General features: G+C 43.8%; 1 protein-coding gene across 2 annotated transcripts in view; it reads right to left on the bottom strand.

Annotated features, from left to right (window-relative positions):
* The window catches only part of LOC147900612 (ARM repeat superfamily protein), a 35,158-nt gene extending 13,562 nt beyond the window's left edge, over positions 1–21,596 (bottom strand). For both annotated transcript variants that reach the window (XM_087376156.1, XM_087376157.1), the window contains exons 1-2: positions 21,189–21,596; positions 16,059–16,125 (exon numbers count right to left, since the gene is read on the bottom strand). In XM_087376156.1, the coding sequence (XP_087232282.1) occupies positions 16,059–16,125; positions 21,189–21,413 (292 nt within the window). In that variant the 5' untranslated portion in view covers positions 21,414–21,596. The remainder of the gene's footprint in view (positions 1–16,058; positions 16,126–21,188) is intronic.
* Positions 21,597–27,041: the final 5,445 nt, after the last annotated feature.

Genomic DNA, 27,041 nt, shown 5'->3' with positions numbered 1-27,041 from the left:
ATCCCAAGAGAGGGGTGAAATGTTGCATTAGAAAGGCCCTATATGGATGACATGTGGCATCTAGATCTATCTAGGGAATTGGGGTCTGTCAAGGCTTGAGAGAGAATGAAGAATTGGGATTTACGTGATTTCGAAATGGTTCTCTCTCTTATGCTTGAAGTTTTGGCAGTTTGGCTGGGTGGACAAGAGAGGTGCTACTCCCGTGATCAGCAGTAGCGGCTAGGAAAGAGAAATCTGTTATATTTGGTATCAGAGCGACGGGTTGTGTAGGGGTAAGACTTGGGAGCAGCGCAAATGAACGGCGCTCACGTGGAAGGGTGACGTGCTGCGGTGAATCGACGCAGACAGGCCCAAGGTTGAGAGAAAGAGGTGACGCTGGTCAGCGGAAAGTACCAGGGGAGACTTCGATTGATGCAGCGGCCAATGAGCGGCAAAGTTGAAGGCTGGCTGGTCGTCGCGTGAGCTCGTGGAGGACTTGTGTGCACGTCGTCCGGGGGAGTGGTCGGAGCTGTCGATGAATGGAATTGGAGAGTCCAATGGGGACACGTCTTACGTAATAGGCGATACGTAATAGGTGATATCCATCGTAAGGGCGCTGACCTATGAACGACGTGGGCAGTCGGTGATTGACGACGGATCAACGGAAGACCTGGAATGGGATACGCAGTTGACTCGACGCAATAATAGAGGAAGAGCGCAGGAGGGTTCCGTTGATTCTGACCTCCATGCGATGAACTACGATGACGTGACGACGAGGGGTCTGAGTGTAGCCCTCCCGCACTTGGCATAGTTGATCGGACCTGACGGAGGGGAACCCGTGGAGAACAGTTGGTAACAGCAGTCGACTGTTTCTCTGGGGCGCATACAGTCAGCGTAGGGATGATTTGTTAGAACTGCCAGCAGGCCGTACGTGCAGGCTGCGACACATTCCAAACAGAAGGGAAAAAAGTTGTATCAGTGCAAGCAGATCATTCGTGGAGGCTACAGTCTTCGGGGACTCGGATTGCGTGGAGTTTCCAGGGAGCATCGAACTTTCCTTCACTATAAAATTTCAGTTTGATTATACAGTTTGTTGTTTTAGTATAGAGGAGTTTACGGTTACTATACTTGTGTGTATGCATGCGTGCTCCGATCAGAATCAGTTTGCAGAAAATTCCCTAGTATAGGGAAAAGCGCTATTTGGGTTATGCATCTATCAAATGCCTGGTCAGTGTGCATAAGGGATTGCAGGAATTCCCTAGTATAGGGAATGGTGTTCAGAGTGTCAGTACCCTGAATTGTGTCAGCTTGTGATTACAGTGTTCTAGGGGTGTGTTTAAAAAAAAAAAAAAAAAAAAAAAAAAACCCCAAAACAAAACGCCTACTGAACTAATGGAAGCAGAAGAAGGGGCTTCCAGGAGGGACCCTGGTGAATCAGGAGTCCGGCCGACCCAGCAGGGATCGCGCCCAGTAGCTCACACTTTATCTGGCAGGATTGCATTGTTGGAGGATGCCTTGCAACAGTTGTTAGCGCAGCAATTACAAGCCAATGCAGGGCAGTCCGAACTTAGGAGAGTATTACAGAGTATGTCTGCCAGACCTTCTCGAGAGGAGAAGGGAAAGGCTCCAATGGAACCGGAGTCTAGTGTCCATACGGTCGAGCCTAGGAAGGCTAAAGTGCCAAATATTGCAAATTACAGACCGGAAAAGTATTCTGGTCGGATGAATGACCGTAGCTCCGATGTCATTGAGACATGGTTACACAAATGGGACGAGGCATTCGCCATTTGTGAGATCAGAAATGACATCAAAAAGATCCGCGAGGCCACCCATATGTTTAGTGAGGCAGCGGATCGGTGGTGGATTAAGCAACAAAAAGATGGCATAGCATCCACTACCTGGGAGGGGTTTAAAAGAGAGTTCAGGAAACACTTCTTATCTCCTGACGAGGCATCCCGAGCTTGGGATCAATATAGGAACCTGCGTCAGAGAAATTTATCAGTGGCAGAATACACTGATAAGTTTCGAGAGAGTGTAATGAAGGTTGACGAACCCCTGCCTCAATCAATCCAAGTGAAAGATTTCATATTTGGATTGAATGACCGAATAAAAATGGAAGTTCGGGCTAAGTACGCGAACACGTTAGATGATGCAATAGCTATAGCCTTGAACTACGAGGATGCCAAGGGCAGCAAGCCAAGTGGGTTTGCACAGGTTGGAACCCAGTATGGGTATCCGAAGAAATCTGGGTTTAAGAAGAAGTGGACTAGTAAAGGGAGTGGTTCGCAGCCTAGTGGTCAAGCCAAGCAGGCGAGACCGGCTGAAACTCCTAAACCAAGTACCACCATTGGAGTGAAGAGAAAAGTAACTCCAATGGCAGCCCGGGCTTGGTCTAAGTCTCCCTTGAACCCGGAACAAAGGGAAAAAGCGAGGAGAGAAGGTTTATGCTTTGGTTGCCTTCAACCTCATCAGTGGAGAGATTGTCCACGTAATAAAGATCGTCGGATGGCTGAGATGGTGATCTCAGAGTGCGACGTGGAGATGCAGGGAAGTCCCAGAGCAGAAGAGATGCAGATTCAGCTAGCGGGATCTTCTCAGAGGTTAGTACCTTGTTTGTTCTGTGTGTCTGTTACTAAGTTAGTGACGAGTGCACCTGATAACATCCTATCTAAGCCCGCAGCAACGGGGTATACAGCCTTCAATGATACGGAGTTAATCAAAATGAAAGGGCAAGTGGCCAATCATGATGTCATTGTGTTGTTTGACTCAGCGTCAACTCACAATGTGATTAACTCCAAGCTCGTGAAGAGGCTGAAATTAAAAACAAGTCCATCTGACTATGCGTATACAGTCAGGATGGCTGATGGAAGTTCAACTGAAGTATGGGACCAAAGGGTTACCCAGTTGGAGCTTCGGATTCAGGACTATGCTGAGAAGCTTGATTTTGAAATAACCAAGCTTGCTCATGCGGATATAGCCCTGGGAATGGCGTGGCATTCTAGGAAGAATCCAGCCATTGATTGGAAAAAGCACGTATATCAATTCAAGATGAATGATGTGCTTTATGTCTTGCGAGGTGAAAGAGATATACCTCAGGGACCATTGGTTTCCGTGATGGAAATCAGAAAGGCTCAAGTAGAGTCTTTATACCTTTGCACAGCATCGGTAGAGTCGGTGGATGAGTCTTCGGCTAGCACTGATGTTATGCAAAGTGATGAGATGGCCAAGCTGGCTAATCTTATAACAGAGGAGTTCTCTGAATGCTTTAGGGATGAACTACCTTATGGGTTACCTCCAGAACGGAAAGTTCAGCATAAGATTGAACTGATCCCGGAGGCAGAACCTGTAAATAGACCTCCCTATAGAATGAGCTTTACTGAAGAAGCAGAGGTGCGTAGGCAACTGGAAGAATACCTCAAGTTGGGGCAGATTCAACCAAGTTTCTCACCTTTTGCTTCACCAGTGATATTAAAGAGGAAAAAGGATGATACGTTTCGCCTCTGTATAGATTACAGAGCATTGAATAATATCACTGTTAAGCACAGGTATCCGATGGCTCGGATTGATGATTTGCTAGATGCATTACATGGAGCCGTGATTTTCAGCAAGATAGATCTTAAGTGCGGCTATCATCAGATCCGGATTAGAGCTGAGGATGTGCATAAAACCGCTTTTAGAAGCAGGTTTGGTCATTATGAGTTTTTGGTAATGCCCTTCGGACTTACCAATGCTCCAGCGACCTTCGTCATGCTTATGAACGACTTACTACGACCGTATATCGGAAAGTTCGTAGTACATTTCATTGACGATATCTTGATATTCAGTAAAAGTGTTACTGAGCATTATGAACACTTAAGGATAGTGTTCAGTACTTTGAGGAAAGCCAGTCTTTACGTGAATAAAAAGAAAACTATACTGTGTATGGTTAGGCTTGAGTACTTAGGGTTCATAATTACTCCACAGGGGGTTGAAATGGATCCGAAGAAAGTGGCTGCGATACTGACTTGGCCAATCCCTCAGAGTCTGACCGCGTTGCGATCATTCTTGGGATTTGTCCAGTTTTATAGAAGGCATATCAAAGGATATTCCGGAATAGTATCGCCATTGACTGATCTGACCTCAGATAAAATACCTTTTATTTGGGGACAGAATCAACAAGAAAGTTTTAACACCATAAAACAAGCTGTGGTCTCAGGACCGGTGTTAAAAATAGTTGATCCCCAGAAACCGTTGTTCCTAGAAACCGATGCAAGTGGCATTGCGGTAGGAGCAGTTCTCCTTCAAGAGGGAAGGCCAGTAGCCTTTGAAAGCAAGAAGCTTTCTCCCTCTCAAAGGAATTGGCCAACTCATGAATTGGAGTTGTATGCTGTTATCCATGCTTTGAAAACATGGAGGCATTATCTGTATGGTTCAGAGTTTTATGTGGATGTGGATCATGATACTCTGAAACATTTCTGTAAACAACCTGACTTGAGGGGCCGCCAAGCTAGGTGGGCAGAGCTCATGCAGGAGTTTAATCTAACGATTCGGTACCGAAGAGGAAAAGACAATAAGGTAGCTGATGCGTTGTCTCGCATTATGCACAACCTGAGTTTCACGGTATTAGAGAGTGCTCTAATGACCGAGATTAGAGAAACTCAGAACGTGGACGAGTTTGTCCAGAGCTTATGGCCTAAAGCTCATGTGTTAAAACCCGGGGAAAATGAAAAGGATGACCTGGCATCCAGAAAAGGCCAAACTTATGCAAGATATACCATAAGGGATGGTATGCTAGTTAGAAATGGCAAGGTTGTAGTACCTGGTCAGAATGATCTCAGGCAGAGAGTCATTCGACAATGCCATGATAGCCCGTGTGCGGGACATCCAGGAGTCGAGAAGACATATGATCTCGTGAAGCGAGATTTCTTTTGGCCAAAGATGAAAAAGCATATTCATGAATATGTGACACGGTGTTTCTCGTGTCAAGTAAGTAAGGCCGAGCGGGTGAAGCCACCCGGACTTTTACAGCCCTTGGAAATACCACTAAGCAAGTGGGAGAGCATTTCCATGGACTTCATTGTAGGGTTACCTGCAACACAAGGAGGGTATAATTCTATCCTTGTGGTGGTTGATCGTCTAACCAAGATGGCTCACTTCATTCCGACTAGAGAGTCTGTTAGTGCCCCGCAAGTAGCGGATTTGTTTATTAGACATATTTTTCGTCTGCATGGATTGCCTAGATCCATAGTGTCAGACAGAGATGTCAGGTTTACCGGTCACTTTTGGACTGCGGTATTTGAGACACTAAGGACTGAGTTGGGAATGAGTAGTGGGGATCATCCTGAGACGGATGGTCAGACGGAGAGAGTCAACCAGACTTTAGAGGATATGCTGAGGGCATATGTGTCATTGAGGCAACATACATGGGACAAGTGGTTGCCATTGTTGGAGTTTGCCTACAATGATAGGAAACATTCATCTACTGGGTTCAGTCCGTTTGAGCTGAACTATGGTTATAGACCAGCCAATCCGACTATAGTTGGAGTACCTCAGAAAGTGCCTAGTGCCGCGAACTTTGTAGTTCAGATGCGGGAGATGCTAGCACTTGCGAGAGCTAACATCCGCCAGGCTATGGATAGAGCCAAGGTGTATGCGGATGAAAATCGGTCTATAAGAGTATTTGAAGAAGGAGAAAAAGTTTTTCTCAGAATTCCTTCGCACTCGAAGTCGTTGACTTCAGGAGAGTGTGCTAAGTTATCACCTCGATACTGTGGGCCGTGGTTAATTCTAAAGAGAATAGGCAGTGTAGCCTATAAATTAGAATTGCCACAGGGGTGTAAGGTGCACCCGGTTTTTCATGTTTCACGTTTAAAGAAATTTTTACATACTGGTGACTCACTAATCGAAGGTGTGGTTTTGTTTCAGGAGATAGAGGATATTGCAAGGCGCAAACCAACAAGAATCCTGGACCGAGGAACAATGCAAATACGAAATCGGAAGATACCCACGGTGTTGGTTGCATGGCATGGTCAGCCTCTATCCGAAGCTACCTGGGAGTCCGTATATCAGTTGCGGAGAGTGTTCCCAGACTTTATCATCGAGGACGCTGATGTCTGAAGAGGGAAGGAATGTTACGCTCTAGCCGAGGTAGCATGACCTCGGAAGAATCAGTCGACATTTCCCTTATAGGATCTATCTTTGTAATATATGTGTTTGCGCTTTATGTAAATGATCGGGAGGGATTAATGTCAAGGTCCTAGGTGAGGGCTGATAGCACCGGACTAGATAGATCTGAGACCAGGGGCCTAGTGCAAAGAAGTTGCCTAGGGGCAAGGAATTAAATGCATCCCAAGAGAGGGGTGAAATGTTGCATTAGAAAGGCCCTATATGGATGACATGTGGCATCTAGATCTATCTAGGGAATTGGGGTCTGTCAAGGCTTGAGAGAGAATGAAGAATTGGGATTTACGTGATTTCGAAATGGTTCTCTCTCTTATGCTTGAAGTTTTGGCAGTTTGGCTGGGTGGACAAGAGAGGTGCTACTCCCGTGATCAGCAGTAGCGGCTAGGAAAGAGAAATCTGTTATATTCACGGTGTTTAAATACTTTTCAGCCATGGTTGAAAATGAAACCGGACTCAAGATACAGACATTGCGCACAGATAGAGGTGGGGAATACTTGTCTGCAGAATTTGATGCTTTTCTGAAAGGCAAGGGTATTGTGCATCAGCTCACAGTTAGGCTGACCCCTCAGCAAAATGGCAAAGCTGAGAGGAAAAATAGAACTCTCATGGAGATGGACAAATGTATGCTGAAAAGCAAACACATGCCTCACAAATTCTGGCTTGAGGGTTTGATGTGTGCCAATTACATTCTGAATCGGGCTCCCACTAAGGCTTTAAAAACAAAAACTCCTTATGAGGTCTGGAATGACAGGAAGCCTTCAATGGATCACTTCCGAGTCTTTGGATGCCTTGCTTATGCTCATGTGCTAGTTGAATTTAGGCACAAATTGTCTGATAAAGCCATTAAGTGCATATTTGTTGGGTACAGTGCAGAAAGCAAGGGGTATCATCTCTACAATCCTACTACACGCAAGATCATAGTCAGTAGAGATGTAATATTTTCTGAAAATTCAGCTCACACTCAGGCTGAATTTCAAATGCCTTCGTCTTCAGAGGATGTCTTTGAGGGGTTGCTACCCATTGCCTTGGGTTCCCCTGCTGATTTTTCTGATGCAAATCAGAATTTACAGCAACCTCCACATGCTTCAGTTCCGCCACAGGATGTCTTGCCCCCTCCACAGGCAGTGGAACAGGTGGTGCAGCAAGAAATTGCAGACATACATGCAGCAAAAACAGTCCCAAACTGGCTGTTACAGACTCTCAGGGAGAGTAAAATTGATGCTCCGTTACCTGGCAGGACTCGCAGTGCAGCAAGGCACATGGAAGGTGCTAATTCAGTGGAATCAGCATATGCAGGTACTCTTCTTGATGAGGAGGAGCCTGCCACATTCGAAGAGGCAAAGGACAATGTGCATTGGATGAATGCCATGCACGATGAGTTGCAGTCCATTGCAAAAAATCAGACTTGGGATGTTGTAGACTTGCCACAGGGTAAACATGCCATTGGCACACGATGGGTTTTCAAGGTCAAACGGAAGCCAGATGGCTCCATTGACAGATATAAGGCAAGGCTGGTTGCTAAAGGCTATGCTCAAATAAAAAGGGCATAGATTATGAGGAGACATTCGCTCCTACATCCCGGATGACCACCATCCGATCAGTTATTGCAATGTCTGCACATTTTGAGTGGAATGTTCATCAGTTGGACATAAAAACAGCCTTCTTAAATGGGGACTTGCTGGAAGAGGTGTATGTCAGACAACCTCCGGGCTTTGAAATTACAGCAAATGCACTTCAAGTATGCAAGCTCAACAAAGCTTTATATGGGCTGAAACAGGCCCCTCGTGCATGGTATGCCAAGATCCATGCCTTTTTGACCAGCAAGGGGCTGCACAATAGTCCTACTGAGAGCACCCTCTACATCAAGATGGATGGGGGGGAAATTTTAGTCATCCTTCTTTATGTCGATGACTTACTGCTCACAGGGTCCAATGAAGACAAAATTGCAGATTTCAAAGCTGATTTGCAGACCAACTTTGACATGTCAGATTTGGGGCTGCTTCACTTTTATTTGGGGATCCAGTTCTCTCATGAGAGACGTGGCACTGTTATGTCTCAGTCCAAGTATGTTCAGAAACTCTTGGACAGATTTAACATGCATGAGTGTAAGCCCATAGCCACTCCCATGGAGCCGGGGCTGAAACTCACAATGCATGATGCAGGAGAATTAGTTGATGCCACACTTTACAGTCAGGCTGTTGGATGCCTCATATATCTCTGCAACACTAGACCTGATATTCAGTTTGCAGTATCTCAGGTGAGCAGGTACATGCACAGCCCAAAAACTATGCATTGGCAGGCAGTTAAGCGCATCTTTCGTTATTTGCAGGGCACGAAGTCTTTTGGCTTGCTATTTCCCAGGGGGGGTGACTTGCAGATGCATGCCTACAGTGATTCAGATTGGGCTGGTGATTATGACACTAGGCAGTCCACTAGTGGCAATTGTTTCTTTTTGGGTAAATCTTGCATTTCCTGGCTGAGCAAGAAACAATCTACAGTGGCTACCTCATCATGTGAAGCTGAGTACAGGGCAGCTTTCACAGCAACAGTTGAATGTGTCTGGCTGCGATGTCTATTTGCTGATCTTCATCTATCTTTGGAGGGTCCTTCTCCAATTCTCACTGATAGTCAGAGTGCCATTGCAGTGGCAAAGAATCCAGTGTTTCATGCTCGCACGAAGCACATTGAGGTTCACTATCACTACGTCAGAGAGAAGTTGCATGCAGGAGAGACCAGTATGATCTTTGTGTCCACACATGACAACGTTGCAGATATTTTCACCAAAGCACTACCACGTGAAAAGTTTGAGGCATTTCGCAGTGCCCTGAACTTATATCCATTTGGTGATTGATCAGCCTTGTACATGACATTGGCACTGCAGGGGGGTGTTAGAATTATAGATATAATTCAGCAGTGACCAATGTAATATAATAAGCTAGTTAGGGGCACTTTTCCCTCTTTAAGAGGTTTTTCCCCCTAACCGCAGTTAGTTCACTAACTATGGTTAGTGACTACTAAGGTTTTGTCACTAGGACAAAACCTTCTCTCTCTCTCATTGAGTTGTACTCTTACACTCTTCAATTGCAACTCAGCTTTCAGCTTCCAGCTCTCACTCTCTCTTGCTCTCTCTCACTCACCATTCTCTCACAAGAGGGCCCAAGTGCTCCAGTTTCTCTCACAAGGACCCGAACTACAGTCTTGGGAGAGAGCTCGTATAGCAAGGCGTTTCTGCCATAATCCATTAAAGCAAAGATAGGTATCAGTAACTTACTGTTTATACAACTTCAAACTGCTTAAATGTTAAGTTAGAAATAGTGAAGTTTCAAATTATGTCTACTAAAGTAGGAGCACAGTTGCCATAGTTCTCCCACCAGGAGACAGTTGCAACTGCATCTCTCAGAGCCTAGCTGTAGGTCGACCAAATGAAAGGCTGTGATCATTCTCCAATCTTCGTTGCATTTGCACATCACCATCCACTTTTGTATGTTTTGTTGCAGCCCCTCCTCCAACTCCTCATTTTCATGTTGATCTTCAGCATGCCATAGAGACAACATACAAAATTCATGCATAAACTAAAAATTGCAGCAATGAGCTTTAGCCTTTAATAGTAAATTAGTAATTGTAGTCTTACTTGTCAGGCGATAGGGAAGTGTTTCTATTGAGGGCCTCTCAAATCTTGTCCATAAACTTGTACAAGAGCCCAAAGGTGCTTCCCTCCATGTCCGTGATGCGAAGCAATGTGTAGATAGGATTAACAGCTTTGACTAATGCCTCCGCCTCATGCCACCAAGCTTCATTTATGATTATGCGTGCAAACTTAATAGACTTTGCATGGCCTTTGTCATCCCAATCATTCCACTTCCGAGACACAATTGTGCATAGCAATCCCTGGCGCCCTTGCACGAGCCTCTCCACCACTATGAACATGTAAGCAAACCTTATGGTTGAAGGTTTCAATAGCTCAAGGTCAATGTAGGCCCGATAGATGCTGAGGATTTTGGATCTCTTCGTGACAAACTTCACGATACTGCGGGCGGTGGAGAAAATAGCACCAATCCAAGCTATCTTTCCTAGGTCCTCAATCAAAAGATCAAGGTAATGTGAGGCACATGGTATCCACACAATCTTTGGAAACTCATCTTGCAACATCTCACCCATAGCCACACAATTACTGTCATTATCTATCACTACTTGTACCACATTGTCCGCACCTATCTCCAAGATGGCTGCACTCATGTGGTTCCAAACGTACAATCCTGTAATCACTGTACCTGCAGCAAAGGCACCTATGGCTCTCAAGAACATCGTCCACTTGCAAGAAGACACCAGAATGTTGTACACACTCCTCTTGTGTACATCTGACCATCCATCACATAAGAGTGTACACCCATACTTTACCAAGCCTCTTTCAAGGGCTGCATTTGTGCTTTCACATGTGTCCTCTCTCTTCTTAGCTCTCGTGTCCTCAAGGCTTCACATGTAGGCCCTTCCCATTCATACCCAATGCGACTGACAGCTCTCATGGCCTTCTTCCATTGCAAAGTCTTTGCCACACGAAAGGGTATCGCACATTATAAAGCTTTGTGAACTCACTAGTGGCCTCCTTGACTGCCTGCATTTGCATGCGTGCTTAAATGCTAGACCTTTGTAATAAGCCTCTTTTTTCCACACTAGCATCCACACTACCTGCTTCATGTGGCAAGGGTGTCCTCTTAGCATTAGGACCCACGCTCGATGTTGCAAATGCCTCTCTAGTCCTCTTTGAACCCAATGTGCTAGCAAAAGCATCAAGCAATGGCTCCATGGCCTTGGTCTCTTCTTCATCTTGATTTGTTACAGACGCAGCCATGCACTTATGCTTTCATTCTTGAAGGCCATTCAACACATCAAGAGGTACAAACTTACAAATATATGTATCCTTGTTGGGAACACCCTCCAAATGGTCTTTCAACCGTGTAACAAACCCAGTTTTGCTGATGCCACCATAGTTGCATTTCCACTTCTTGGAGCCACCACCTCCCGCATCAATGTAGGTGGCATGTCTCCAATACGCATCTTTTGGCATTGTGGAGAGGAGTAGGTAATAGGAATTTGGGAAAGGAGGACGAGGAGGAAGAGAAGGGAGAGTAGGAGTAGGAGGACTCAAGGAGGGGGTAGAGGAGACGGAGAGAGAGAGTGAGAGGAGAGTGAGAGAGTAGAGGAGAGTACGAGAGGGTAGAGGAGGACTCCTCAAGAAGATCGGAGAGAGTATGAGGAGGAGAGTCAAGAGGATAGAGGAGAGTAGAGGGTAGAGGACAGTGGAGGGTGGAGGAGAGGTAGGAGAGTGGAAGGTAGAGAAGAGTGGAGGGTAGAGGAGAGTAGGAGAGTGGAGTAGGATAGACGAGGGTAGAGGAGAGTGGAGGCTGCAGCAGGCTGATAGATGGGTAGAGCAGCACACGGGAGCAACGAACAAGGGCGACAGGCACAAAACGATGCCTAAAACCCGTAGTTAGGGTTCACCAAAAAACAGGGAAACGAATACGCCGTTTCGGCCGTTTTTGTTTCCCCCACGTTTCTGTTTTCGTTTCTAACGGCCGAAACACCCTTTCTTGCAACTATGCTTCCAATAGGTTTTCCAAGGTTGCTTTTGCTGATTTTCACCTGCTAGGGTGCCAGAGATCTTGCCAAGGAATTTCGTTTTTCCATGCTTGCTGTTTTTCCAGGGTTTCCCGAGCTTTCCGATCGGTTGATTGCTTTCCAGGAGCTTTCCTACTGCCTCAGAACCTTCAGATTATTTTGCTTGGCACAGTTGGCTTTTCTATTTGCTAGGAACAGCCAGGTGTGGTTGTTTTGCTGGCCTCTATCTTGCTAGGACTCCCTTGACGGGTATTCAGAGCTACCAAGATAAATTGGGCTGATTTCTCTCCTACCAGGACTCCCCTAGTGGGTATCAGAGCTGCCAGGTTAGAACCCTCCAAATTCGGAAGAAGGGCTGCCATGGAATGTTGCACTGGACTGGGATGCCTTTTCTGTGATTGCATAGTAGGACAGGAGTGCCTGTGAACGGATTAATCAATTAGCTGTCTGTGGACTGATGCACTGTGGTGCTTTCTTGTATTTGAATGCCTTCTGAATAGAAGATAAAGAAATACCGAAAGGGGCACTAAGTTTAGGGCCAATATAGTGTCCGGTGCAAGACGGGGCAATCTAGCTCTCAAGTGTTGTGTTCTAAGTTGATTTGGTTTGCCGTGGAAAGTTCTAAGTGGCTATAACTTGAGTATTTGCTGGTTGTTATCTATTCACTACCAGTTACAATGGTTCCATTGCCAAGATATTGCCATCTTCTTCAAGAGGGTGAGCCCGTGGTTCTATTTCGGTCAAGACAGCAAATACTAGTTGCTCTAATAAATTTGCAGCCAAGAGAATTCTTCAGCCATGGCACATAGCACGGATGCTGAGGAGAAATCGGAATCCTTGGGTTATACTGCATGGTGGGAGGAAGATGATGAACAGCCCGTTCAATCAGAGTATGCCACTGAGGGTTCTCGTCATGATGAGAAAGACGTTGAGGAGCCAAATGCAGATGAACAATTCAGGGCACAGTTGCAAGGAACCGCTCAGACGTTTGCACATTTGATGCACGATCCACGCTTTGCAGAATTGGTGAATGCACCTTTGAAGCCTGAGAAGAAGAAGAAGAAGAAGAAGAAGAAAACTCCGCAAGCTGGCGCAATGCCTCCTGCATCAAGTATGGGTAGAAATCCCCAGAGCTTTCCATATTACGGTTCGGGACAGCAGACTTTCCCTCCATCTTTATGCCCAGAGGTTACTTCGAAGGAGGTTGAATGTTTCAGTTGATGGTTGGACAGCCTGAGCAAGGCATGGAGATGCCTGGAAATTTCCCTTATGGATTTCAGCCTGGCATGCAAGGCTATCAGGGACAGATGTTCGTAGGAATGCTGGCTGTGATGCCTAATATGATGTATAGAGACATTAGGATGCAGCCACGGATGCAGACTGCTATGCCCGGTATGATGGGGAATTTCTCGGGAATGCCTGGAATGAATGGAATGGGACCAGGAATGGTCAATCCCGCGTGAATAGTGGACAGAATGTCACAAATCTTGGCAATATGATGCAGCCCCATATTTACAGCCACCTACCTATGATAATATCACGCCCAAGGGGAAGCAGAAAGATTATAAAGAGGGTGGTTCAGCTGTAAACTTTGAGACTTTCAATGGGAGCCAAGGCAAGTTGAAGGCTCTCACTTTTATTCAGCAATTTGATGCAGCATACTCAAGTGGGAATTTTACAGAGTCGTCAAAAATTCAAAAAGCCACCACTTTCTTGAAGAGAAATGCTTGTGGCTGACCACCACATTTGAAGTTGACATCATGAAAGCTTGGCAATTGGATGCAGAGAATTACTGTAATTTGGAGAAATATAACAAGAAATTTTGGGAAGCCCTGTTGCCAGTAAGTTCCTATCGGCATGTTCCATTGTCTGAGCAAGTAGAGAAATATTGTTGTGGATTGCCAAAGGAAATTCAAGACTTTTGCACGAAGTCCAAGGTTTCTAACATGTCGCAGTTGATTGAGAATGCCAATATAGCTTATGCTTTGCTACAGGGCAAGACCACTAGTTTTAAGGGCAGCAAGAGAGAAGAGTTCAAAAGAAGAGGGGAGTTCAAAAGGAAGGAGGACTTCAAACGGAAGGACAGATTTGGTAGACCCTCGAAAGCTACTTTGGTTGCGAGACAGCAACGTGTTCTCAGGTCACGGCTTTCCAGGTTGACGGAAGAGGAGAAACATGTCCTTAGAGAGCGGAGCAGATGTTTCTACTGCAGAGAGGAGGGCCATCCCAAGCTTTGGGGACTCGGGAAAGCTCAACGGAGCAAATTATTCTCTCTGGAAGCATAGAAGATCCGGAGCCACCTTGTGATAAAGACAATTGGGAGATCACAATGGGAGTGGAGCTAAGATCACAGGACATCAAGAATGCCGCTAGGGCTGTAATGACACCAACAGATTCTGATGCAGTTAGAGATTGGTACTACGTGATGCAGAGGCCCTTGCCATAATCATTGGCACGACTGCAAATTCCATCGTCCTGCATATTTGGCTTGCGGACACAAGATTTCGAGCATGGACCATCCTAAGATGAACAAAGCTGCAAAAATCCTTGACCTCGAGGCACAGCTCTACAACATGCACATGGGTTAAGGGGACTTAGTACAGGATCACATGACAAAGATGAAGGTGGTGAGGGATCAACCCTCCGTAGTTGGTCAACACACAGATTTGGCTCAGATTGCTAGGATTTGCCTGGTATAGTCCCCACAAGCTACAAGGGTTTTGTGACGACCGTCAGTGCGAGGCAACCATCGGCACCAATCCCTTTCAAAGAGCTAGTTCCCCTTCTCCTATAGGAATAAGATCAAGAGAGAACGTTCGACGGATCCAATGATAAGCCTGTCTCATGAAGGAGAAAGCCAAGGGTAAGCCAAAGTTTGATGAAGACTCCAAAGAAAATAGTCAAGTGATTCAAAGAATAAGTGAGAAGTAAGGAACTTTGCCAAAGACTTCCGAAAGAAGGCAGCAAATCAGAAAAGGAAAGAAGCTACAGTAGGAAATGCATGTACGTCGGATATAGTGACGAGCCTAAGGCTTATCAACTGTACAACAAGGATGGTGGCTGGCTGGCTGGGTGGTTGGGTGCGGGCATGTGTGTGTGCAGATGGTGAGAGTGTATATCCTTGCCTCCTCTTTGGTAAAAAATTTTCTTATGTTGAGCTTTGCTTGGGGTTCTTCCATTTGGACAGATCTTGGGTCATCGTCGTATTGCTCTTGCCACATGTTGACAATGTCAGTCCTTGCATAAAACTATGCCTCATCTATTTTGGCATTGCCCTAATTCTCATGATCTCTTGCTTTTACTACACTAGTGACTTCAAGCTCGTTTTCCTAGTGCTTGCTTTGGCAAGCAATTTTGGTTATTTGGTTTTCATCCTGTAAGGCCAAGATATGAGCTACTCTTTCACTGGGTTCGTTATTGGGCACTCTAGACCCTCTGGAAGGACGGCAATCCTCGGGTCTTTGGTGATCCCTCGGCAATGTATCAGTACTTCCAGGCATCTCTACGGCAATCATTTAAAAATTGCCTACAGGCATGGGATCTTGATTATCCTACCTTCTTGTCATATAATGATATCTTCTAAGATTTGTAGTTGGCTGTCCCTTTCTTTGGGACTGCTTTTTGTAATATAATCACAACTGGATTTCACCCCAAGAAAAAAAAAAGTAAATCCTTGCTTTTTCAAGGCATAAACTCTTGCTTCCATCAAGGAACAAGCCCTTCCTTTGAGGCATCTTCATTCCTTGTAAGAGCCTCCGACTTTATTCATAAAGCTTCTCATTTGGCTTGAGATCTTGAGTTTTTATTCCCCCAAAAAAAAAAAAGGGGAACAAGCCCTCCCTTTGAGACATCTTCATTCCCTGTAGAGCCTCCGATTATATTCATAAAGCTTCTCATTTGGCTTGAGATCTTGAATTGAGTTTTGCTCCTTTCTTCTTCTTGAGCTCATTCTGATCTCTTATATAGATGTGTACACACGTTCCTATATATACATACATACACAAATACACATACACATGCACACGTTATGTGTATAGGTGTGATATGCACACGTGAGTACTATGTTTTCATTTGCACATATATGTTTGGGTCTATGTTGTATACATACACAGATGTGCAAACACATGCAGCAAACATCACATAGACATACACACATGCATGCGCACACGCACTCAAAGTCACACGCCACACACACGCACAGATATATATGTATATATAAAGAAGAAAGGAGAGTGTGCAACCTTTTAATTAACAATGAACAGGACTTAGGAACTTCTGAAGTCCAATAATAAGAAGCTCACCATCCTCAGCTACAGCCTGTGAACAATATAACCTTTGCATAATAACTGGTCTTCTTTCAAAATGAGCCTGCACACATGACGGTCGGTGTGAGCTGCTGCTACTCTTCATCTTAATATCCAGGCAACACCCAGCCCTAGAGAAGTCAAAGATGTCACAAAACAAAACTCCCTCGATCAGCTAGAAATTGGAATTGTCCATGGATAAGAGAACCTTAAGATAAAATGAGCTCGAGTTATATATGGAAGGTCAAACCAACTTCCTCCTCAAAGATGATGTCATCCATCCTATCTCTAGATAGTTGACGTACATAAATCCTACATAGCAAGGGGCTTCAACAAAAGGGAAAGGACTCTCTACATGTTGCCCATTCAAAAATTTGTTGAGCCTTAAAAGCTTTTGGCAACATTGTTACTAAAGATGTTACACGGGTCACATACGAGGCAGTCCCACAACCTATCAAAAAATGACTAAAATCTCATTTAAGTCAATTCTTTGGCAATACTTTTTAATTTTGGAGCCATATTCTCACCCAAAAATTCTAGGGGGGTGCCAAAATTTTGCCATATTTGCAAAATTTTGCCCCAAAAATAAAAACACTGGTTGGCACACTGTTATGTCTATAACTAGACTAACTAGAGCCTAACCAAGACTGGAGTGTCTTGGGTCAAGGCCAAGCCAACCTAGGATCTTGGATTGAATCTTGGTTTAGGGCGTAGCCTAAATCAGGGTTTGGATTAACCTAGTGTTGAGACTAGAGCTAGTGTGGATGAGCTATATGTGGTAACTTATCTCTTTGTCATCTAGCTTATGACTCTCATAAGCCATCACACCATGCTCTTGTTTTAACACAGCTCCGATCCCTTGCCACTAGCATCAGCTTCTATGGTGAAGGGCTGAGAAAAATCTGGGCACACAAGAATAGAGCTGATGTCAAGGCATTCTTCAAGTCTTGGAAGCTCTTTCCTACAATATCTGTCCAGTAAAAGCCTCTTTAATTAGTTGGTCAGTAATTGGATGGTCTATATACCACTTAGGAGGTAGATGCTGGGGAGGATAGGTCAGCAAAGACATCAGCATACTGCTATAGTAACTTCTGCATGTATTTATCCTCCACTACCAGTCCATTGCCATCCTCCGCTACCATTCCATTGCCATACTCTGTTTTGGCCAATTGAATAGCATACAATCCACAAACACCCTTAAGGTCTCTTGACAATTTTCTTGATGAAATGACTGTCAACTTAGGACTGGAAACTCCCATCAAAGTATAGAACTGATTGAGTGTCTCAAATATCTCATCATCCTCTACACAAGAATTCCACTCTGCATTTCTGTCATCACACAAACAGTCATCAATAATCTCTAGATTCCATTGTAAGCTGTTTGGCCCTTTGATTGGTAGTAACTGTTTGCCATTGAGTCTCCCCAAGAAAAACCATTGGTCAAATGGAAAAGAAGTCACTTTTTTTAAGCTTTGAGGGACTTCATCAGCATCTTTTTCTTCATTCACACCATCATAAAATTCTGAATCTGCTACGGATTCATCAAGAACTGTTCTCTAATATCATGCTGATCTTTGCCCCAGTCTTGGTCTTGCATACACTTCTATGCTCCAAAGTCCACTTTTCTCCACAAAGGAAACACCAGATTCTTCAATACATCTCGAGCCGTCATGCGCGAGGAGCAGTTCGCATTTGATGGGTCCCCTGTTGAGATAGTTTCATCATACACTTATCTTGGGGTCATCTTTTCCGGACCCATCTTCACTACGAGGCCAAATAGGCCTTGGAGCAGGTCCGGTATGGGCTGGTAGAGTCTGGGCCAGTAGCAGCCTGCCACGTGGCCAGGCTGGCCAGTCAGCCCCCAAACTGTGTGCCCCCACCAGGATGAAATGTGCAAACACCTGGGTCGGCTGGTAGGGCTGATTGGGTCGGCCAGATCAAGGGGCTTGGAGCCCTAAGAGGCCATTCGAATTTATGCTTGGGATATAAGTTCTCGAGTATGCTACTTGGTTGCAGACCTTTCCAGATGAAGGACGGGTTGAAACAGACCAGCATGGTGCCTGGAGGACTTCAGGCTGTTCACCCATCATGATGGGGACAGTTGGAAGATACTGGTACTTAGAGTGCTCGAGCTCAAAGGCGGATACATAACTGAAGGAGGTGGTGCCATCAGGTGCTACCAAAGATGGACCTATGTACCAAACTGGTGTGCTTATGCAGAACCAGACCTAGTAGAGCAAGAGCCACTGGAGAAAAATCCAAGAAGTAACATCGATACCACAATGATCCAGAGGGCTATAACACGGGAGCTACTGGAGCATCTTCATCGCCAGCGCGGCATCGGGCCAAGATGGTTGGTGAGAGGGGGTGTTGGATTAGTAGAGGTCACCTCCCCATCTGTGGCCCCCCAAATGAGGTGTGCATCGGGGGGGTGGACCATAGAGGAAAAGAAATAGATTTGGGGCTGCCACATGGGCAGCAAACAGGCTGCCATGTGGGCAGCACAGAGAGGAGAGTTCTTGGCAGAGGAAAGCCACAACGGAGGGCAGATCTGAGGCAGAAGTGCCCAAAGGCTGCTCACGACTGGAGCAGGCATGTGTGCGCAGGGTATCCAGCAGAGAGGCTGCAATGAGGCAGGGATGACATCAGCACCTCTACGGGCAGGTACAGCAGCAGGAAGAGACCTGTTTGGAGATGGTCCAGAGCCTGGAGAAGGCCTGGCCAGGTACGGATCAGTAGCAAGATGGAAGCGCCCTGATTCGTGGCAGTTTTAGGGTCGAATAGGCCTTGGAGCAGGTTGGGTATGGATGGTAGAGCCTGGGCCAGTGGCAGCCTGCCACGTGGCCAGGCTGGGCCAGTCAGCCCCTCATACTATGTGCCCCCACCAGGGAAAAATGTGTAAACATCTGGGTGGGCTGGTAGGACTGGTTGGGTTGGCCCAGATAGACCTACCGGGTCGACCAGACAAGGGGCTTGGAGCCCTGTAAATAGAGGCCATTTGGGCGTCACTTGGCATCCAGCAACTCAGCCTTCAGTGACACGAAGGAGCAGCAAGAAGACCCTGACAAAGGAGCTGCAGGCTTAGATCAAGAAGGGGCTGATCTTAAGGCTGTCTTCCAGGGCAGTGAGGTGAGGGGATCATGGATGGAGAGTCTACATAAGCTCAAAGGAAGCACGTGGGCTTAGGGATCTAGAGGTGCTTTTGTATTGTATATACCTAGATGAATCCAGGAACATTCCCAAACTCATCCTCTAAAAACACAACATAGTGCAGTTTCAATCTCACGAGAGTCACTCATAAGATTGAAAATCATAAACTCCATCACGCATAGCAGGGACTAGCTACTATGACATCCCCACTGACGTCATCAGCGCCCAACAGTGGGTGTAGACCATAGTATAAAAGTATGCTCTCACACATACAAATCCACACACCCACACATACTTGAGCATCCATTTATACAAAGTCTTCGTACTGAGTTTCGGTCGGCACTCCGGAGGTGAAGGGCAAACTCAGCCATGACGAAGGCTAGCACTAAAGGAGAGGGCTAATAAAAAACTAGTCCAAATCTCTTCATTCAAGCTACAACTACTTGTGAAGTCTAAACGATTTCATTTTAATCTCTTTTTGTATTGTATCCGGTTTTGGACGAAAATATACCTTTTGTGGATTCTCTCTCTCTCGTGATTCACAATCTATTTACTAGCTTGCACACACTCATGGTTGTGAAGTACACATAAGTAAAGAAGTATTTGATTCCATAGTTAAACACTTCCACGTGTAATTCTTGGGACGCTCTCTATAAGGATTCATTTCTAACAGAAATACATAGAGTCAAGACTAGCTTAGTAGACATGTCAAAAAAGGTACACAAGAACAAGCTTGGGCATTGAGGAGGACAGAGGCATGGCAGGTGAGGGGAAATGAGACTACGGAAGAGCCACAAATGCATGCCGCAATGTGTTGACGGCCCTACAAGATACCGCTATCCACATAATGAGCAGCTCATGCATAGAGTCACTAAGGACACTTGTGAGGGCATTGAGGAGATGAAAGCAAAGAAGGCACTAGAGGAGGGCACCAAGGAAGATTAGGAAACCGATCAGTTCATCTGGATGGAAGGTCATTATCACGACATAAAGGCACTTCTCACCGAATAGGTCTATGCAAATTGTGGAACATCGGTATCTTGAACATGGCACGTAGGATTTGTGATGGGACTATATGGTCCCCACAAGGCATAATCTTTGACCCGTCTATTTACTCTTTGGGATGGCAAGCTGCCCATGAAATAAGTTCAGTAGCCATCCGAGTGCAACTTGTTTGCAAAAATCTTTGCATCCCACAACCCTTGGGGTAGGCCAGCTTCAGTTGAAATAAAATGGACAATAGAAAAAATGGCCCCTTTGCTCTAGTTTACAAAAACTTTGACGGTGCTGACAGATGCGCTTGTTGTACACCAACAAGATGGCATAGAATGCTACATATCCAACTCACAGTTAACTCTTAATCCCTGAATGCAAGGCATATCACTCCCATCCATACAATGTGCAAGGCCTCAGGTCTCAGCTGACCTCAATCCAGAAAAAAAAACAGGATCTAAGGTCAGCCTGGTCTTAGTGTCCTTTGGCTATGCAGAAAGATGAGTGGCAAGATAAAGGTTCCTACCCCTTAGTCAATGAAAATAAGTTGAACAACAATAAGAAAGTGTTCACTTTAAGAAAGCCTCGTTTTCCATTCATTTTACAGCACAAAAATTATCTTCTAGCATCCTAAATTCATTACTTTCATTAATAAAGACGTTGAGCAACTTGCTGAATAATAATAAGGAACTGTTCGAGAATGTGACTTTAAGTAAGAAAGCCTCGTTTTTCGTCCATTTTAGAGTGCAAAATATCTTCTAGCATTCTAAATCATAACTTTCATTAATAAAGATCTCTCTCTCTCTCTCTCTCTCTCTCTCTCTCTCTCTTACACACACACTTAGTCATATGTAAAGAAACACACACACACATATCATTGTTCTTCACATATGACTAAGTGAAGTTTCCAAGTCAGACGAACATGAGAAACAACCGCAACTCTAGCCCTCAAACCGAGGGAAGGCCAAAATGTCAATTTCTTACAGGCAGATAGCTTCTAGCCGCTGAGGAAGCGGAAAAGAAATTCGAATAGTAGCATCTAGTGGAGCTCGAGAGCTTGTGATGCATCAATCCAACAGTGCTGTTATCTGAGTCAGCCGCCAATGTTTCTTCCATTGCAATGCATCGATATTTGTTTGTGGCACATGGAGGTATCAAACTCGCACGGTAAGAACTCCTCCATAAACGAAACGTACGACCAGATATCATCGCTACTCTCGTTCTACAAATCACCAGGACGCCAAAGTGCACGACTGATCTGCTGAAGACTTGAGAAGGTGAGTCTTCCCTGGGCTTGTCTATTTAGATATTCTACCATCTCGTTGCCATATCCAGCAAATGAATCCACTAATCTCCAAGCCCTCCTAAATTTTAGGAACTTTACATATCAGTGTTTCATTTTATGTTGTCAACGGGCTTTAAAGGTTGCCTTTCTTTGGTACTACCTCAACTACTCTTTCTTTCATTAAAGCACATGCATAGTTATCTCAAATTCCAAACATTGCAAATCTAAAGGTGGTTTTTACTAACCATTTATGATCTTTGAAGCTTTTGTTTTGGTTGATGGTAAAGTTTTGTCCTTGTTTTTGTTGTGGTTGCCTATATCATTTTTACTAATCATCGATGCAAATGTTCATAGGCCCTCCCTAATCTTTCAAGCTTTTGTTTCGATTTTTGTTAAAGTTCTATTCTTGGTTTTATTGTCGTTGCATATACCATTTTTTACCTTACCAATGAGACCTTTCTAGAGATGTGCATCTTTTTGGTCCAAGTTAGTAAGGCCTTACTAGCGTGTTAAGTTGTCTATATGTTCTCCGGTTAAGGATGGGATGGAAATAGATATGCATGTAAATGAAAACACGAAACGCATTCACTCACCAGTAAGGCACCATCTAGAGTTTCAGAATAATCCCTTGAAATTTTCCCTATAATCTCAGGTGTGTCATTAGAAACAAATGCTCATGTCAAATTTGTAGTTTGCATGGTGTACATGAACAAGAAATCCTCTCACAATCTCCCCTGCACTAGTTTTTCATATAGTGATGATGAATTTTGTGTATCCATCTGCACACAACCCACCGAGTATAACAATCAACATATTGGCTTTTTCTAATGGATCACATATACAAAGGGATACACTAAGAAGTTCCAACAAAAATACTGGTGGATATAGCAATGTAATTCAATGTAAAAACTCAAAATGCAAAACCTTGTAGTTTAGTTTTGCTTTTCCAGTTTGAGAGACCTCCTTCCCTTGCATTGCTCATCTTTACCCACCCTTGAAATACTATCCCCCCCTCACACCCAACACTCTTTCCTACCCTTTTCCACTTATTTTAAAGGAGAAAGGAGCTTGGATCTTGGAGGTTCGCAAAGAAGGAGTTTCAAACTTGAAATCCCCTTCTCCCTTGTGTGTGTGTGTGTGTGTGTGTGTGTGTGTGTGTGTGTACATACGTACATACATCTCTCTCTCTCTCTCTCTCTCTCTCTTTCTCTCTCTCTCTCTCTCTCTCTCTCTCTCTCTCTCCCTCCGTCCCTCCCTCCCTCCCTCTACCTCTCTCTCTCTCTCTCTCTCTCTCTCTCTCTCTCTCTCTCTCTCTGTGTGTGTACACACACACACATGCATGCATGCCAAGCACACATACACGTGCGTGCGTGCACACACACACACACACACACACAAATGGGAGTTTTTTGGAGTTTTTTAATGGTTTATTCTCAAAAGAGAATGTTGGTTTGTGTAGAGTGACGTTCAAATTTTTCATTCCCCCTACCTCTCGAATCTCTTCTCCTCTTCTCTTTTCATGCAAGAATCAAAGAAAGAGGGATGGAAAAGAGAAACATAGTGATGGAGAAAGAAGGAGCTTACTTACCTCAAACATCCTCTTCTATTGTCCTTTTGAGTTGGCGTTCTCTTCCTTTTTTAGAAAACAATGAAAGAAAGAGATTGCAATCACTACTAGGACAAGCATGGCAGAGAGAAAGAGGGAAATTGCTTACCTTTTTCCTTTTAATTTATGCCTTTCTCCTCCTCCTTCATTCTATGCTACTCCCTCTTCCTTGTATATATAAGTCTAAGGAATTTATTGTGTTACTTTTGATGGTATCTTGATCTATTTCTCACCTATGACAATTTAGGGTGGCTCATCATATTAACACCTACACATTTTCTTTCTCTCCATCTCTTTTGAGTTATGTCAAGTTTCCTTCATTGGAAAGGCATGATGACATAGGTTTTTTTTTTTTTTTCATGTGTGTAGCTACACCATCCTTTAGGTCATCTGAGGCAAAGTTCTCCTCTCAGTCTGTTTAGTCCCATATAGCTCATGTGGGTTAAGTTGCCCACAATATGTAGCTAGCCAGTGGGATGGCCATGCCACTACTACAATAGTCATGTACCCCCCACTATATGCTTCAAGAACATCATGCACCATGAGCCCAAGACCATTGCACACTTTGACCCTGAGATTGCCATGCATCACAACCTCAAGAGTGACCCCAAATCCATCACTCAGACTGACTATTGTCCCAAGGATACCATTTTGGACACCCACTTGCAAGGTTCCCATGTATTTTGTGGATGGCAAAAGATGGAGCATAGAGGATCATAGAGGATTTAATGTCATGTTAGAGATGCGACAGATCGTGAGCTTTTTTTTTTAAAAGGACGTATTTGAAGATTGGAGAAAGCAACCTCTTGATAAAAAGTACTACGTCATATACATGCTTAGGGAAGAGTTCCCTATGCCTAAGCACCTTAGAGTTTGATAGGAAGTGGATGCTAGATTGCATGTACATCGTAATGACCCACTATAAATCAAAGAGTTGAGATGTGATGACAGATAAACTAGCATGCCCTCCCCATGTATCTCATAAGGATTGGAATAAGGCAAAGGATTAGCATAGGAGAGACCATGACAATTGCAACCAATAGCAAAAGGCAACACATTCCTAACAGCAAAAGGTTTGACCTTCTCACATTGGGAGCGTTGGCAAGGGTTGCTTCATAGCTTATTTTGTATGTATATTTAGTACTTACTATCTTGTCAATTAATGCATTTTGTATATTTAGTACTTACTGTCTTGTCAATTAATGCATTTTGTTTAATTTATGTTCTTTATTGTAGCTACTCTTTATCTTCTCTTTTCTCATGGAAAACTCTTGCTATTGCTTGTTGGTCATATGCTAAATAAGAATGAGTATAACTTGGTTGGTATGAATATAACTATGCTTATGCACATAATACTCAGGCTGTCTTTGACAAGCTTTTGAGTGAGGGAGAACATGGTCCCTTGAGGGAATTTTTGCACTACATCTTTCATTATATTCATGCTCCCACAAGGATACTGCATCTTGCATTATATCTTCATGCCCGTTTGAGGGAAGTTTTGTAATACATTTTGTAGTATATATTCACACCCCTTTGACAATTTTCCTATACATGTCTAATCTCTTCTATGTTAAATTATGGTAGGGTAGAATGGGAAAACAAATCCTCATTTTGCCCTACCAAAAAGAGTTTACATTCCATAGCGTCAGGTTTCTTGACACATATACCAACACTAAATTGATGTATATGTTGATGCTAATTTTTTGCATAATTTATGTTAGTGTTTGATGCATATACCAGTGATGTCACACCAATAGATATATTGATGCTTCTACATGTAGAAAAATTTTATTTGTTCAAAAAAATCATCAATACTAGTGTCAAAAAAGCAAAGCCATGCACACCAACACATGATGCAGCAAATGCAATAGCGAAAATGGCTTAGTAGTTGCAAAGGCAATAGATGTAGCATTGCACCTCAGTAGCAAGCAAATCAAAATATTGATGCATGACCCACAGCTAGCAAGAAGCACAAAAAAAGCACATGTAATAGATAGCAACGCACAATGACAAACAATTGTAGCAAACGTGTAGTACCCTTCAAGCAAGCGGCAGTGACACAAGAACAACAAAGAACTAGACTAGCAATTGATGATGCAAGCAAACTTTTGAACATAGAGTAGCTACGTACTTGATGCTAGCAGACTACAATACGTGCAACACACAATAATGAAAGACAACACCACCAAAATCAAAGTGCAACAAGTTTTTTACTTGTGTCAGAAAGACAAATGGAGGGAATCACTTCCTTGACATGCTCCACGGAAGGTACTTTAGCCCCTTTTAGAAAATAATCCACTTTTTGATTATGCAAATTTGTAGGTTAGTCATCAACATGAGCTGCTTCCATTTCTTCTTCTTTTTTTGGGAGAAAATTGTGGGTTTTTATTTACATCAAAATTGGTTTACATAAGACCTATGAAGTAAAGTCCAAGGAAAAGTATCATATAGTGAGTGTACTAGACAAGGTGATCACAACAAGTGTAGTAGAAATCATCTCTTATCCTCCTAGTCTTGGAAGGTATCCACAACATCGCATAATAGATTCAAAGCATCCTTAGCCATGGTGAGATGTTCCTTAGCTAACGTAGTGTCTTTCTTGAGCCTTATTGTGAGCCTTATTGTGAGCTTCTACAGGTGCCATCACATTCCTTAATGATTCCTTCCCTTCATACATACAAAATCCATTGTGCTGCGAGTAGCATTGCACCTTTTAAAAATTCATCAAATACATTTGATTCCTTTGCAAGTAAGAAAACCACAATGCATTGCTTCTTAGCTCAATGTAGTTGTCCTTGTGTCTCTATGGGACATCTCTTAATAGTATCACTATGAGGTTAAAAGGAAAGACCCCACCAGATGGCGTATACCCTCCCACACTCCTTTGAAAATCTAAAATTTAAGAGCAAATGTGCAATGTATGTTGAGGCTCTTTTACATATTTGGCATAGCTTTTTGCCTTTGCCAATGGTTTTGCATCCTACCCATACTGCTTTATGTACAATTAACCATAGAAGGAGAGACTATTTCTCAAGGGCTTTCCTATTCTAGATTTGTTCACATTGTGCCTTCCCAAGTTTTGGGCGATTCCTTTCTTAAGCACTTATTGTTGAGAGTGGCTATCACCTCCCCAGGGTGAAAAGAGAAGATGGTTAGGCTCTTTTGGCTTGGCCAATGAAATAATCTGAGACCTATTAATCCTAAATTTATGTCTCATCTCTAGTTTTTGCAACCATCTTTGTTCCCTCTACATCTCTTGGTGTCTTTTTCCATATGCAAAGTTGCATTTGTCTCTTGCTACATGGTAGTGGATCCCTAGTAAGGTCTCTTTGTCAATTGTTGCCATCTTGTCTTCCTAGACCGGCTTAGTTATAACTTCTTGGGAGGACTTCTCTTGAGTGATGACCTAAACATGTGCTCATTGGATTTATCACTTTTCTTGGCCCATAAATTCTATTTGAAAGATGCTATGTTGTTGATATGTGATCAAACCCTCTATTTTGACTGATGTTAGTTTAAGTTGACCTTCCATAGAGTCGTCTCCCCCCAACTCTTGTAAGTGTTTCTCTAGGTCCCGCCTCCTTCTTTTTCAGGAATATTTGAGTTCATTGACAATCCTGATCCACTTCTCCATGATCGTTGTTGTTCCTTCCAAAGCACTTACCCAGATCCTTGTTTCCTTAGGCCTTCTTACAGTTAGCTTTGTATGATAGATTTAGTTCATGTGATTCTAACAAATGTTCAAACATTTCCATTGTAAACCATCTTTAGCTCACATGACTTGAGCTTTTAAATACTCAAGACATTCAAGCCATTTATGGTATGACACCTTCCCCATGGAATCTACAGATTTTATCATATGCACACAAAAATCCAAAGGAATCTTGTTCAAGAAACCTTTGCTTATCTAGTGCAATTTAAGAGGGGGCATTGGGAAGGACATAAA

This window comes from Dipteris shenzhenensis, chromosome 6 (assembly GCF_047967505.1).
Source record: "Dipteris shenzhenensis isolate YYH24624 ecotype China chromosome 6, Dip_SZ_1.0, whole genome shotgun sequence".
NCBI classification, from domain to species: domain Eukaryota; kingdom Viridiplantae; phylum Streptophyta; class Polypodiopsida; order Gleicheniales; family Dipteridaceae; genus Dipteris; species Dipteris shenzhenensis.
This window is presented reverse-complemented; position numbering and strand designations above follow the sequence as displayed.